The 14,509-nt window shown below is 45.8% G+C and overlaps 2 protein-coding genes across 4 annotated transcripts in view; one reads left to right on the top strand and one right to left on the bottom strand.

The window, feature by feature from the left end:
- Positions 1 to 14,509, bottom strand: part of BBOF1 (basal body orientation factor 1) — a 1,057,902-nt gene that overhangs the window by 88,848 nt on the left and 954,545 nt on the right. The gene's annotated exons all lie outside the window — the stretch shown is intronic.
- The window catches only part of NEK9 (NIMA related kinase 9), a 35,601-nt gene continuing 31,443 nt past the window's right edge, over positions 10,352 to 14,509 (top strand). For both annotated transcript variants that reach the window (XM_005301605.5, XM_005301604.5), the window contains exons 1-2: positions 10,352 to 10,760; positions 12,656 to 12,833. In XM_005301605.5, coding sequence (XP_005301662.1) covers positions 10,572 to 10,760; positions 12,656 to 12,833 — 367 coding nt within the window. In that variant the 5' untranslated portion in view covers positions 10,352 to 10,571. The remainder of the gene's footprint in view (positions 10,761 to 12,655; positions 12,834 to 14,509) is intronic.

The following is a 14,509-nucleotide window of genomic DNA, read 5'->3' as shown; positions in this document are numbered from 1 at the left end:
AAGACATTTTCTTGCTGTGTGAATCAAATAAACCAATCTGTTAGAGACAAGGATAGTAGGTCCCTAGCTGGGCGTCTCATGGAAAGATAAGGGTTTGGAAAAAGAGGGATCGTCCCTGCGAAGGTTCCCCAAATTCACTTAATGTTGGTGGACTCCCCTTCCCAATCACTTGGTTTAGGCTGGCCCTATCTTTAGCTTCCTTTGTTACTGCCTCCACCAGCACTTGCCTTCCTAAGGCCCACAAGGCCCTCAGGCTCTACTCCTCTCTCCCTCTACCCTTAATGAGCAGAGAGAAGCCTCTGAGAGTGGGAACTTAAGTGCCCTGGAGCTGATAGTTGCTGTTGGGAAAGGAGGGCATGCAAACTTCGGACTGATGCATCTTTCACAGGAGGGGAGCAGGGAGTAAAAAGGAGAGCATGGCGCCTATTAGCCTGTGAAGAGCACAGCAATTCAGGTCCTGCTCTGCTCTCTGCCTTTTCCCCTCCGCCACCCTCTGTAAAAATGTATCATCATACCCAGCTGCTCTCCCCCTTCTGCCTACCCAAAAACAACCATGGGCATCCTTCTGGGCTCGTTTCCTTAGAGGCCTCTCCTTGTCACGTTATTGATTTGAACTGGGACCATATAGAACATGGTTGCAACCAAAGTCCTGTAGTGGCACCAAATCTTGTATAAAGGGGGGTCAAATGAGGTGTCTAAGACAAGGTTATGGTTTGCTGGTTATAATTAGGCTGTCTATATGTGTGTATCAATTTTGTAGTTGAAATTATGAATATTGGCTCTATACTGTCTGTATTTCAAACTTATGCTATGCTTCTGGGAAACTTCCCAGACAAGTTGGTGTTAGCTCTGCCTAGCCTGCTTGATGGCCTATTAAGGACCATCAGCTATACAATTGACCCATTGAGAGAAGGCAAATACGCCTTGCAACTCAGCAAAGTATGCAGGGACTGGCCCATGTAACTCCAGACTCCATTTTGCTGTAATTTTCCACAGTAAGGACAAAGGGATGTTCTTACACCTGGAAAAGACTATAAAAGGCTGATGTCTCTCCTCCATCTTGTCTTCAATCCTGCTTCATACCTCTGGAGGGACTTTGCTATGAATGGAAGCTCTACACAAAAGACTGATGACCCATCTCAGCTGTGGATGTACTCCAGTAACTTGATTTTGAACCTGCAGTTTATTTCATCACTGCTACAAGCCTGAACCAAGAACTTTGCCATTACTGTATGTAATTGATTCCATTTAACCAATTCTAGCAGTCATCTCTATCTTTTTCCTTTTATGAATAAACCTTTAGATTTTAGTTCTAAAGGATTGGCAACAGCATGATTTGTGGGTTCTGATTTGTACATTGACCTGGGTCTGGGGCTTGATCCTTTGGGATCAGGAGAACCTTTTTTCTTTTATTGGGGTATTGGTTTTCATAACCATTTGTCCCCATAACGAGGGGCACTGGTGGTGATACTGGGAAACTGGAGTGTCTAAGGGAATTGCTTGTGTGACTTGTGGTTAGTCAGTGGGGTGAGACCAAAGTCCTCTTAGTCTGGCTGGTTTGGTTTGCCTTAGAGGTGGAAAAACCCCAGCCTTGGGCTGTAACTGCCCTGTTTAAGCAATTTGTCCTGAATTGGCACTCAGTTGGGTCCCGCCAGAACAGCATCGTTACACTCCCCCTTAGAGGGGAGATGGAAAGGGGAGAAGGGGGGCAGAAAGCAAAACGCACTGTAGAAGCATGGGATACTTGAGTTCCCTGCCATACCAAAAATATTAAACTGGTATTAGTCACCTAGCACAGAAAGAACGAGTAATGAGAAAAAAGGATCAACGTATGTATGATATTTGGATGGTTTAATATGAATTTTCATATTATAACTGGACATTATAGTGAGATGCAAATTAGAAATACCTAAAGATTACATCCTATATCTGCACTACAGTGACAGATTATCTCCATACTTTGTTTAATTAACTAACATACGTGGCATATAGCTTAAGCAATATTTAGGTTATCTGGCAACCTTAACTTTGAGCTAAAGTTTTTAGCTGAAAATTTCCTTTTGGAGGACGGGGAGAGGGAGAGAGAGGAAGAAAGAAGCAGAAGATACTTTAGGAGCTTAAGCTGATTTCAGTTATAAAGTTATATGTGGATAAAACTTTGGGTCAGAAAGAGATTTCAGATGAATTATTTTCAGTGTGTAAAGGGGTATGTGTAAGTCTTTATGTACTGAAAAGAATTTGGTGTATAAATTTTGATGCAATTGTAAACTCTTCAGGGCATGGTTGATGTCCTCCTGTGTGCTTGTAGAATGGTAGAGTGATTCCAGTTGGGGTCATTGCGTGCTACCACTATACAAATAATAAATAAAAAGAATAAATGTGAATAAAACCTCCTGCTGAAAAGGCCTCTTGGATTTCTGCCCTGTTTGCTAATTCCACATAGATGGGTTGTAGATGTTAAAAGTGCCTATATTTTCCTGCTGAATTTACAATTTCTACTTGGATTCCTGTGACTGCTAGATATACTTTAGCCAAACATAAGTTATTGTGCTCAATACAGGGGTACCTGGGTGAAATGTAATGGCCTGTGTTATACAGGAGGTCAGACTAGATGATGTAATAGTACTTTGTGGACTTAACCTCTATGAGCCTATGAAATACTGGACCTAAACCTTTGTGTTGGAGGGTCTTAGCTTTTCCCTCATTTTAAGTGGACATTCCTTTCTTCAGCTCCAATGTAATGTGCTTCTCCTAGTGAATCCAGTACATGCAGTAGTTTCTGTACATGAAGTGAAAGGCATGGAGCTTTAACCTGCACCAGACTCAAATCCTGGTAGATGGTGAGGACTCAACATTTCAAATTTTATTTTGGCTGAGGATATTTGTGGCAGCTTACAGGGAGGAAGACCAACCACCTTGCAGTTGATTGTCTTTTGTACAAAATATTATCTGTGTGTGTCTTCATACACAAGTATTTTTTATTGCATAAGGGTAGAGGCTTGTCTGTATAATGTACGTGATTAAAGATGTCATTACATAACTTACACATTAAGCCATTCTGATCATCATGTGGCCTGCCTGGTTTCCCACCTTCACTATCTAAAATGACTTCTGAGGTCCAAGGTCTTTGCTCTTTACATCAGCTCTGCTGCCAGCAGCGCTGCTAAGCTAACCATGGACAGCAAAAATGCTCTGCATAGACTGGGAATGCACAGACTAGGAGCGCCAGAGTTATAGGTCACAGCAGAAGAGTGGCAATAAGGAACAGGGGGCTCGCTCAGTGCATGCAATTTTATGTCCAATGTTTGCCAGAGTCCATTTGATTAGCAGCTTTCCCTGTGTAGCTAAGGATAAAAGATACCAGGTATATTTAGTATATAGAGGTGAAATATAAGAATTAATGTTGTAACGGAGGCCCAAGGCCTGTAAAACAACCACTTAGCTAAACTAAGTATGACCTAAATATTTGACATAAGCCTCTAACCAGGCTTTTGTGACATCTTGTGGTATAGGGTCATTGCTATGTTGTGACAATTTGTGACCCTAAATCACAAATTGTCACAACATAGCAATGACCCTATACCACAAGATGTCACAAACGTGAACGACTCACACAGAAAACTTAAAACTCAGGAGGAGCCTTATGAACATGTTAATAGTGTTTCCCATCAAACCCCTCTCACATCTACACTTTTAAAGAATGGAGTGGCACCATGTTGAAAATTTTACATGTTGGCCTTTGTGAGGAGAAACTGGTTTGTTTATATGACAGTAATGGCCAGAGGTGCTAGTCAGGATTGGAGTGCCATTTTGCTTGTAATTGCACAAACATATCTGTCCTTGCTCTGAATCACTTCCTGTCTAAATTGGAACAAGATGTAGTGGGAGGGTGTGGAACAAACCACATGGTAAGGGGAATGATAAAGTTGCCAATAATAGGAATATGGGTTGCATAACTTACTTAAATTTACAATTTGGAGTGTATATGTAGATAGACAGAGAGATAGATATAGATATCAAGGATCATTAAAGGCCTGTTGGTGATTCTTTAGTTTCACTTGTTCTCTTATCTCTTTTTTTTAAATTGTATTGATTAAGGATGCTAATAAACTTGTTAATATTTTCTTATTAAAAGTTGCCTATTTTTGTTTTTATAGATAGAAATGTACAGAATGTTTAATGTGTGAAAATGCCATTTTTGTCAGCTTTTGCTACTGACAAGGCACAGAAGCCAGTTTATGTTAGACATAAAACATTAGTAATTTATCCAGATTTTTTAAAAGGCTAATTTTTAAAGTCCTGTAATTTAAAACAAATAATAATGAAATGCATTACAAGTAAAAAGGGAAATAATATCTACTATAGTCTGTGAGTGGTGGCAAAAATGTTAAGGCCAAGAATGTTTCCAGAGTTCTAGGTCAGTATGTGAAAATGAGGCCTAGACTAGAACCGTAACTATGAAGAGACTAAAGCCCCAAAGTGAAATCCTGGCCCTACTGAAATACATAGGCAACGTCACCGGGGCCAGGAGCCTTCCAGAGTTCATACACTAACCCTGATGTGTGCATATATTGCAGTTTACACAAGCACATGAGCACATATGCATGCAAACTCTGCCATGCACATGCACAATGAGGTATTTACACACCTAAGTCAGGCTCATGCATTTTGGGAGATTTGTCCCTCAGCCTCTCCACAAATCCCAGTGCTGGGGTGGAGGATGGGAGCCACAGTATAAGGGAATGGAGTTTTCTGTTGAAAAAGTACACCATGAAACTCTCAACACAAGTGTCCTCCCCCCAAACTTTCAGAAGTATTAATGGAGCCTGGACCTCAGCCCTGATGTGAAGCATCTTTGAGCTCTAAGTGCTCTCTAGGACCCGGCCAGCTGGTGTGTCCAGAGCTCTTTGCTATTGCATATTCTGCTGTGGGTCTCCCTCAATTGCTCTTATTTAAGTTCAAGTTTATTTAAATAATAGAATAATTATAATTATGTGATGCTGGCAGACCAAGTACCAGCTCAGGCCACGGTCCTTCGGCCTCACTGAACCCTTACAAATACATAGCTGGAAACCAGTGTTGCTTACCTGTGTGTTAGCGTTATCAAAACAGATATTAGAGTTAAAACAATGTGTTTAGATTTTATGGAACACTTGTAGGATGCTTCATGTACTAATCCCACTTATAATGTCTGTATCCCATGTTATAAATGGTTGCTCTGTAACTATAAAAATATATGTGATTTTTGATGTAAAGTGACCATCTATCACTTACCCGGGTGGCAAGATAAACTGGAATGTCCAAGGAGACTGTCTGTGACTCCATGATAAAACTGCTATAGTGCTTTTGGAGTTCACATTTTTTATTGGATTGGTGAAACAATTATAGAACAAACAACCAGTCTGGGGTTTCTGCCCTGCCTTTTGATAGTCTGTCCTGAGATTGGCACTCATGGTCATGAGACACTCCAACCAGTGTGACACATCAACTGGGCTAAAGAGTTAGAATGACTCCATAGCCTAGTGGTTATGGCATTCACCTGACAGGGAGCAGATCCCTGTTCAAATCCTTTCTCCTGCTCTGGAGGTGGGGGGGGGGTAGTTGAATGAGGGGCCTCCCACATTCAGAATGAATACCTTCTTCACTTGACTAAATGTTATAAGAGAGGGGGTCTCCCTCCCCACTTGTATGTGAACTTGCCTGAAGGGCCCAATCCAGTAAATGGCCTCCCAGTACACCTACTATACCAGAATACAACTTAGGGAGCTAAACACCTATCTTCCCCTGGTTCATGGATCACAGAGAGCACTTCCCGCAACCTGTACTTAAGCACCCCTCTCTGAGAGAGGGTCAGGGCTTAGCATACTCTCCTTGTCAGTGTCTCCCATTGGGTAGCTTAAGCAGCTCCCTGCCTACTGTGGTGGCTTTGTGGATCACATTCTAAGGCACCTATCTCCCCATTCATTGTACAGAAACCTAGGTGCCTAATTCAGGCTTTGTGGATCACAGTAGTGTGCCTGTGATTTTCTAGGCACCTAAAAGTTAGGTACCATGATGCTCATCCATTTACATAGCCATCTCAATGTAAAATCCTAGTGAAGATAAAGCACTGTAGTTTTTGCCTTGATGTAGCTAGTGGAGATCAAGCCCAGGCAGGGAGAGGGGCATGGGGTTAACCTGCACTAGCTATATCAAGGTATAACTCAACTTGCCTTCGCTAGGATTTTACATCACAACAGCTATTCTCAATACAAAACCACATCTTTTAGTAGTGAAGACATAGCCTCTGAGGATTGCATAGTAGCTGGGGTTATCTGACTCTTGAGAATATTAAAAAGACAAGGTGGGTGAAGTAATATCTTTTATTGGACCAACTTCTGTTGGTGAGAGAGACAAGCCCTCGAGCCACACAGTGGGTATGTCTACAATACAACTGCTAAAGCAGCACAACTATGGTGCTGCAGCTGTGCTGCTGTAGTGTAGACACTTCCTACATTGACAGAAGGGGGTTTTCTGTCAAAGTAATTAATCCACCTCTCTGAGAGGCAGTAGCTAGGTTGACAGAAGAATTCTCCCATTGACCTAGCCATATCTACAGGGGAAAATAGGTTGACTTAACTACAACAGACAGGGTGCAAAATTTTTCACAGAACTCAGTGACATAGCTTGTTTGGTCTAATTTTTAAGTGTAGACCAGGCCTAAGGCTTGCACAGCTATTTGCTTATCTTTTGGTGCATCTCCTTTTGCCAGCTGGGGTGGATAGATGTCTGTTACATTTTGTCATTTGAAACACGTGTTTTACAGGATTATGAGAATTTGCATCCGAGTGAATTATTACATTGTGAAGAATGTTTTTCATTCGGTTTATAACAGATGAGCTGTGTGGCTCTCAAATGACAAATGAGTGGTGTTTTGTCTTATGCTTTGTGTTGGCCCGTTCCGTGACCTTTGAAACAGCTGATCCTGAGATTTTGTTGCAACAATAAAATGGTTGTATTCATTTGTGTTGCAAGTGGTCAGCATGGTCTGTCATCTTTCATCTTAAACTGTTCATTGGCTTACCCCTGTATTTTCAATGTTGCCCAAACAGTCTTTGTCATGGGACTGATGGTAGCTGGGTAGCATTCCCAATGCTCATGGCTGCTAGGGTCACACACAGAGCTGATGCCTGCGAGAGCTGTTCTTTCCTTGAGGCCTCATTTGATTTGTATTATTTCATTTTCTGATACTAGTGATTTAGATGTTGAATAACTTCCTCCTGGGAATTGTTACACAGAAAGAGCTGCTACTGAACAGTTCTCACAAAATGTAATCTCATCTCCTTGGTAGTTTTCTCTCTCTCTTATTTTCTTTCTATAGTTCATCATCTTGAGGTATCTTTGCCCTTGAGCTGTTGAATCATGTACAAACTAACCTGTGAGATTTTGTATAAACAGCATCAGGGGGGTTTCATGTTGCATTACAGCTTTATAGAGAGGAACTAATCTCTCCCTGCTTTGGGATGTGGTGCCTCAATAGGTGCAGCACAAAACTTTTGCAGCCATATCACATTGCAACTCCTGTCTGCTTTTCTGTAAACCCTCACCATCTTGGTCTCTTTCACCCATACCTGCTTCCCAGATTTCTTCTTCCCATTCAGTGTCTCGTTTTAGGATAATTTTCCACCAGGTGTATTATATCAGCTACATTTTCCCAAGTTGAATTTCATTCTGTTTCTATATTTCTAGATACTTTTCATTTCTCTGTCATTGGTACCATCTGCAGTTCCCTCAATTTAGTAACATTTACGAACGTCATTAACATGGTGTCTTGTCCCTTTTGAAGATCATCAATGAAGAAATTAAATAAGACTGTTCCTATCAATGGATCCATCCATATGAGTCTTCCTATCCAAATCAATTTGAATTAATCTTTCAATTAAGATTTTGTGGGACATAGCATAGAATACTATTCTTCACCAAAACCCAAACATATTCTAATGTAAATAATTCCTGTTATTCGCTTATTTTTAAAGCAAACAGGTCTGTTTGACAAGACTTATTCTGTATTCACTGCCAATGCTTCTTATTAATCATAGTTCCATTACTCTCCAGAGACCAGATTCTGCCATTCTTACTTGCATTGATTAATATCTTACTATGCAAGTGGTCCCACTGATTTGAGTAGGACTACTTGTGGAGTAGGGCAATGCTCAATGTAAGGGTAGTAGAGGTTTTGTGATTTTATTCTCTATTTGTTCATCATTTTATGGACAGAAGTTAAATTTACAGGACAATATTGGACAGGATTACTCTTTTTTTTGTTTGAAAAGGGGTACACTGATTTTCCACTTGTCTTCCAGTATGCTGCTCCTCACTCCAGACCCATTACTCTCACTTATAATGTCTTCATTTTGCCAGATCCCTTCTTCATGATGCAGGGACAAGAAGTGCAGGATAGTGACCTATTCAACAGAGTACTATATATCTGAGCTTTTACGCACTCCTGTCAAAATAATTTATTTATGAAGTTGAAAATGTGGCACTACAATTTTTTCTTTCTAGAAGACCCTAGCTTTGGAAGACAGGACAGACAGAAGAGAAGATCTTTATGTGTGAAAAGTTATGTCACACAGCAAATGAATTTTGATGGGCAAATTATTGCTCTTTAAAAAAAGTGTTTATAATGGAAATGCTGAGTAGCTCTTTAGCCCTAGCTGCATTAGCCAGCACCATAATCATGTCACATTCTAATGCACACAAAAAAAGCCTCTCTATTTTCAAACTGAGTGACAGAGACAATACTAACCAGACTTTAGTTGCCTCATTTATTTTGGGGAGATTTATATTTGAACTCCCAAAGTCTTTTGTGTGGTTAAGGTAAAATATCCTAAAAATGAACATATTCCTGGCATTAATCCACATTTTCTTATATTTAACTGTAATTATCTCAGAACAAAGTATCAGTATGATAGACTGTTTACATTTTTATGGGCAGATAAACTCTAAGGTTAAAGTCATTAGTACTTCTTATGACAGAGGGGCTATTGCAGCCCTAGGTCTAAATATTATTTATGGGGCTGCTCACGGTAAGTTTACTTTTCTTGGGTAGAGAAAGATTAGACATGGATATTGGATCAAGTGGCACAAAATAGTGTAACACATTATTTATTACTAAATTATGTTTGATCTGTTTAAATGATATTAAACCCATCACAAATCACCTAATCAGAAATATTATTATGCCCCCTCCTCTCAGATACCTCGGTCCTCCCTTCTTCCATTCTATGCCCAGTTTTAATTTTCACTAACCAGGAAAGTCACTCAGAAGCTCTAGCTAGTCCAGAATGCAGCCATGTATTTCTGATTGGGGTGGTCTGGCAGAAGCATATTGAACTGGGCTGTGCTTCTGCACTGGCTCCCTCTGCTGGTCGCTATTTGCAAAGCCCTGAATACCTTTGATCCAAGTTACCTTTAAAGGCTGCCTCTTCATCTAGGCTTCCCTGCAGCCTATCCGATCACTGGCCCTCTCTCCAGCAAGAGCTTGAAGCTGGTTATTTCTGGCATTAAGGCCACTACTGACATTCAAGCCTGGTGGAGGCTTATTTAACCACGTGGCGGAAGATTTGTGGAGAAGCACCTGCCTGGCCAGGCCTCCCCACAACACCACTGGTGCCTGGCCAGGCTCCCTCGCAAGAAGGCGGCTCCTCAATGAGACCGGTGCAGAACCCCCGGGGCCTAGGAACAAGCAATGATGGAGAAAGAAACAGCCCCAGCTAGAGGGGCTAATGGAGCGGGACTCCAGCAACCCTCCACCCCCAAACTACCCAGGGGCCACAGAGATCCCCTACCAGGCCCAGCTGTCTTCGCTTCCCAATCGCAGAGCCCCCCGGAGTGCTCCCCCAGCCCCACAAAGCCCCCTCTGAGCGCTCCCCAGCCCCCGAGTGTTCCCCCACAGAGCCCCCTCTGAGCGCCCCCCCCAGTCCCACAGAGCCCCCTCTGAGCACTCCCCAGTCCCCCCGAGTGATCCCCCACAGAGCCCCCTCTGAGCGCTCCCCAGCCCCCGAGTGTTCCCCTCACAGAGCCTCCCTCGATGCTCCCCCAGCCCAGCCCCACAGAGCCCCCTCTGAGCACTCCCCAGTCCCCCCGACTGATCCCCCCAGAGCCCCCTCTGAGCGCTCCCCCCCAGTCCCTCCCTCACAGAGTCCTGACCACGCCCCAGTCCCCCCGAGTGATCCCCTACAGAGCCCCCCTCTGAGCGCTCCCCCACACAGCCCCCTTCGGAGCCCTGCCCAGGCCCTCGCCCTCAGAGCCCTGCCCAGGGCCCCCGTCCCCCGCAGGCTCCCCCTCGTGCGGGTGCCCGCCGGCCAGCAGGAGCGCGCAGGTCACGGCGGCGGCCGGAAGCGGTTCCGGGACGTGCGGGAGCCAACATGGAGCCTGTCGGGGCTGCGGGACCTGGGGGAGGCCGGTGAGGGAGGGGTCCGACATAGAGCGGGCGCGGAGCCAGGGACGCTCCAGGTCTCTCCTGCCCGAGCGGGGCCGCCCCTCTCCTGCGAGTGCCCGGCCCTGCGGCGGGCAGATCCGCCCGGACCATGTCCCTGGGCGAGTACGAGCGGCACTGCGACTCCATCAACTCCGACTTCGGCAGCGAGTCCTCGGGCCGGGGCGGGCCCCGCGCGGGCCCCAGCCTGAGCGCCGAGCAGGAGGAGCTGCACTACGCCCCCATCCGCATCCTGGGCCGCGGCGCCTTTGGGGAGGCCACGCTCTACCGCCGGACCGAGGTACCGCCAGCGGCTGCGCCCGGACCGCGGCTCCCCGGCACGAGGATCCCAGGCCTGAGGGCGTATCTGGCCCCCGGCTGCGCCTGGGCGCTCCCCCGGTGCGGCCCTGAGTCCGCGGGCAGCAGGCGGCCAGCCACCTTCTCCGTCCGCCAGGGCCGCGCTGCAGAGAAAGCGGCGGCCCACGCCAGCCCATTGCGCTATGGAGGCGACGCGGGCATGGTTGCTTGGACCAGGCTGCTACCGGCGGGAGAGGTTTCGGCCTCTCCATCAGCTGTGGCTGGAAATAGGGACCCTGCGCGCCCTGCCTCCGCTGATAAAGCCCCGCTACTGCAAACCGGCTTGCCCAAGCCAGGGCCTGCCTCCTAGACAGGGGACCAGCATGGGCCCTGGCCACACCCCTTCTGCTAACTGGCATCGCAGTGAGCCTCGGCCAGTTCACTTCCAATCTCTGTAGTGCACTGGGAAGGCAGAGAAACTGTGGCCTGATGTATGTTGAAATAACCATAGAGCTGAGCATTTTCAGCATAATGTGTGATATTACTGCCCAAAGCATCCAACTCCTGCAGAAGTCTCCTATAGGCATTGAACAGGAGGAGTCTCAGGATAGGCCACTGTGGTACTCCAGAGAGAGGCCTTGGGAAAAGAGTAGTTCTTTAACAACGGCCTCTGAGTTATCCCTGAGAGAGAGGAGCTAAACCACTGCAAAGTTGTGCCGTATGCTTCTGCAGGGGCCTGCATGCACATCAGCCACATCGCCTGGTCAATTATGGATGTGTACCATTGTAAGGCTGATATCTTCTGTCATAGATATCAGTACAATTTCTGTGCCATACCCAGGCCTGAAAGCTGATTGTTTGGAAAAGGAAAGCAGAGGAATTGAGGTGCTGGCAGCCCAAGTGATTACTGAAGATGTTAATGTCAAGCGATGTTTTTTTGAGCTGGAGTCAGGCTAGTGCTGCTTAGAGTATCGTTGACCTTTTGCCCTCTCAGATTTTCAAAGTGTGGCATTAAGAATCCCTGCCACTAATGTACCTCAAACTTTTCTGCTGCTTTCACCAGTTATAACAAATGAGGCCATCTAGCAGAGCTGACTGAAGCTCTTAGTATGTTCACAGTCTCAGTGAAAACAGAGGAAACTCAGTCACAGAAGCCAGAGCGCTCTCTTCTCCCCTTTCAATTAAATCCATCCAAATTCCATTTTTTTGTTGTTGTTGCTGGCAGAGAGAAACACTTGACTCCAATTATCAAATTGTCTTTAGGATTTATTACTTCTGCTGGAAGAAGGGGACAACTAGGTATTCTAGCATGGATGGCTGGGGACAAACAATGATGTTTCACCAGGCATTGACAGAATGACCCAATGAATGGACAGTATAATTTTACAATTGGGTCGGTGTATAAGGGCAGACTGTTACAATTCTCTGTAGCTCTTCGAGTCTCTGGATAAACTGGCTCTGGAGTAGCGAGGAGCTTCTGAGGGCCAATGCTCTTTCACCATACCCTATATTAATGCTTGTTGGGAAAATAATGGATTATAGCAGAATTGTTGTTTTACTGGGGAATGCACAATGTGTTTGAGTTTTTGCAAGAAAAAACAATAACCAAAAAGCAACAAAAACCTCCCATTCCCCTATAACACTTTCCTTGATAAGTTCCTAATTTATTTTAAAACACGAGAATGCTGGCCAGTTAGAAAAAACAGCTACATATAGTGATTTTTAGCCTCAGAAATAGAGAAACTTTAAATTAATTCTGTGCAAAAGCTTTGACTGAAATCTGTAAGAGGGAGAAAGTGTGTTTACCTTGCATGGAGGTTTAATTTCCTGACTCAAGGGTACATGTTGTTCTTTACCCTTCCCAGCAATATGTTTTAATTAAGAGTCTTTGTGTTTCAGGATGACTCGCTTGTGGTGTGGAAGGAGGTGGATCTGACCCGACTGTCAGAAAAAGAGCGTCGTGATGCTTTGAATGAAATAGTTATCCTTGCTCTGTTGCAGCATGACAACATCATTGCCTACTACAATCATTTCATGGATAACACCACACTGCTGATCGAGCTGGAATACTGTAATGGTGAGATCCCCAGTTCCACCTGCAAAAGGGAAGGTCCCATGCAGCTCTGGAGCAGAATCTGCTGGAGCATTAACTGTATTTCTTGAGTATCTTCTAGAGAGAAGAGGCATAAAGCCAAATCTTGTAGTGCAGCTAGAGAAGGGGCTATTGTGGGTCTGTGGCAGGGTGCCAAAAAGAGAAGCTAAGTGATCAATCTAGGTAGTTCCAGAGACTGACCAGTTTCTGGAGAATTGTGAGCAGATGGAGCATTGAAAGAAGTGGAGGTATTGTTAATACAGAGCTCTAAATATATCTCCCACGTTTGAGCATGTACATAGGTCTTTCTGCACAGTTCTCCTATCAGGTCATCTGCTCCATCTTCCTGCCAGTACAGGACATGTCCCTGTTTTAGGGATATGGCCAGAAGACACAGCACCTTTTTAAATGAGTCCTTTCTTTAGCTAGAGTTACAACCAGGGCTTGAAAATCCTCCTGTCCAGGGTAAGCAGGAATCTTTTCTAGGCAAGTGCCATCAGCTTTTGTAGAATCTGCATCTTCCATTGGAAAAAAAAATGTTTCTAGCCATTATGGTTGTGGAGAGAATCTTTCAAACATGAGCCAAGTTTAAACCAATGCAATGATAACTTCCGAAGTCTGAAGAGAGATTGATCCCGTTTTGGGGGTGGGGTGGTCAGTGGATACCACTGTTGGAGCGGGGGGGGGGCCCAGGCTATCACTGCTGTTAAGGCAGTTGGGAGAAGAGAGAATGTGCTGCTGCTGTTAGGAGCAGAGAGCTTTGGATGGAGCTACTACCTCCACTCTCTGGAGTAGGGGGCACTGTGGTGGGGGAGTCCAGTCACCTGAGCAGATGACTGTGTGTGCTTGGGGCCTTCCACTAACGCTACCTGCCACTCAATCAGAAGATTATTTTGTATGGGAGCAAGGTCCCTCATGCTGCCACCATCACCACAGGAAGGGTGAGGACTCCACATATGCACAGCTTTTTGAAGGTGCCTCACACACAGGGCTCTCTGCTTGTGGGGATATTGGCAGGAGGAGGCACTTGTACAAGAGCCCTTTGGTAGGGTGGCAGGCAGAGGGTGTATAATCAGTGGCTCTCATGCTGGCCAGGGCCACGCTGCTCCTCAGGTCCGCTGCTCTTGTTTTTAGGTGAGATGAGGTGTCAGTCAAGGACAGAGGTGGGCAAACTGCGGCACCCACAGGACCCTCCTGCCTGGCTCTTGATCTCCTAGCCAGGGAGGCTAGCCTTCGGCCTCTCCCCTGCTGTCCACCCTCCCTCGCAGTCTCAGCTTGCTGTGCCGCCAGCGCTCTGGGTGGCGGGGCTGCGTGCTCCTGCCAGGCAGCGCAGCTGCGAGAGTCGCCGGCCTGCCCTGGTTTTCTAGACTGCGCGGTAGCGTGGCTGGCTCTGGCCAGGCGGTGCGGCTGCTAGTCCTGGTGCTCTGAGCAACATGGTAAGGGGGCGGGTAGCGGGGGGGACTGGATAAGGGGCAGGGGATCCCAGGAGGCAGTCAGGGGGCAGGGAGCAAGGGGCGGTTGGATGGGGTGGAGGTTCTAGGGGCGGGGCGGTCAGGGGACCGGGAAAAGGGAGGGTTGGACAGGCGTGGGAGGCCTGTCAGGGGGCGGGGGTGTGGATAGGGGTCGGGGCAGTCAGGGGACAGGGAGCAGGGGAGGTTGGA

Source organism: Chrysemys picta, chromosome 4 (assembly GCF_011386835.1).
Source record: "Chrysemys picta bellii isolate R12L10 chromosome 4, ASM1138683v2, whole genome shotgun sequence".
NCBI classification, from domain to species: domain Eukaryota; kingdom Metazoa; phylum Chordata; order Testudines; family Emydidae; genus Chrysemys; species Chrysemys picta.
Note: the sequence above shows the minus strand (reverse complement) of the source record. Positions and strands in the feature narration are given on the sequence as shown.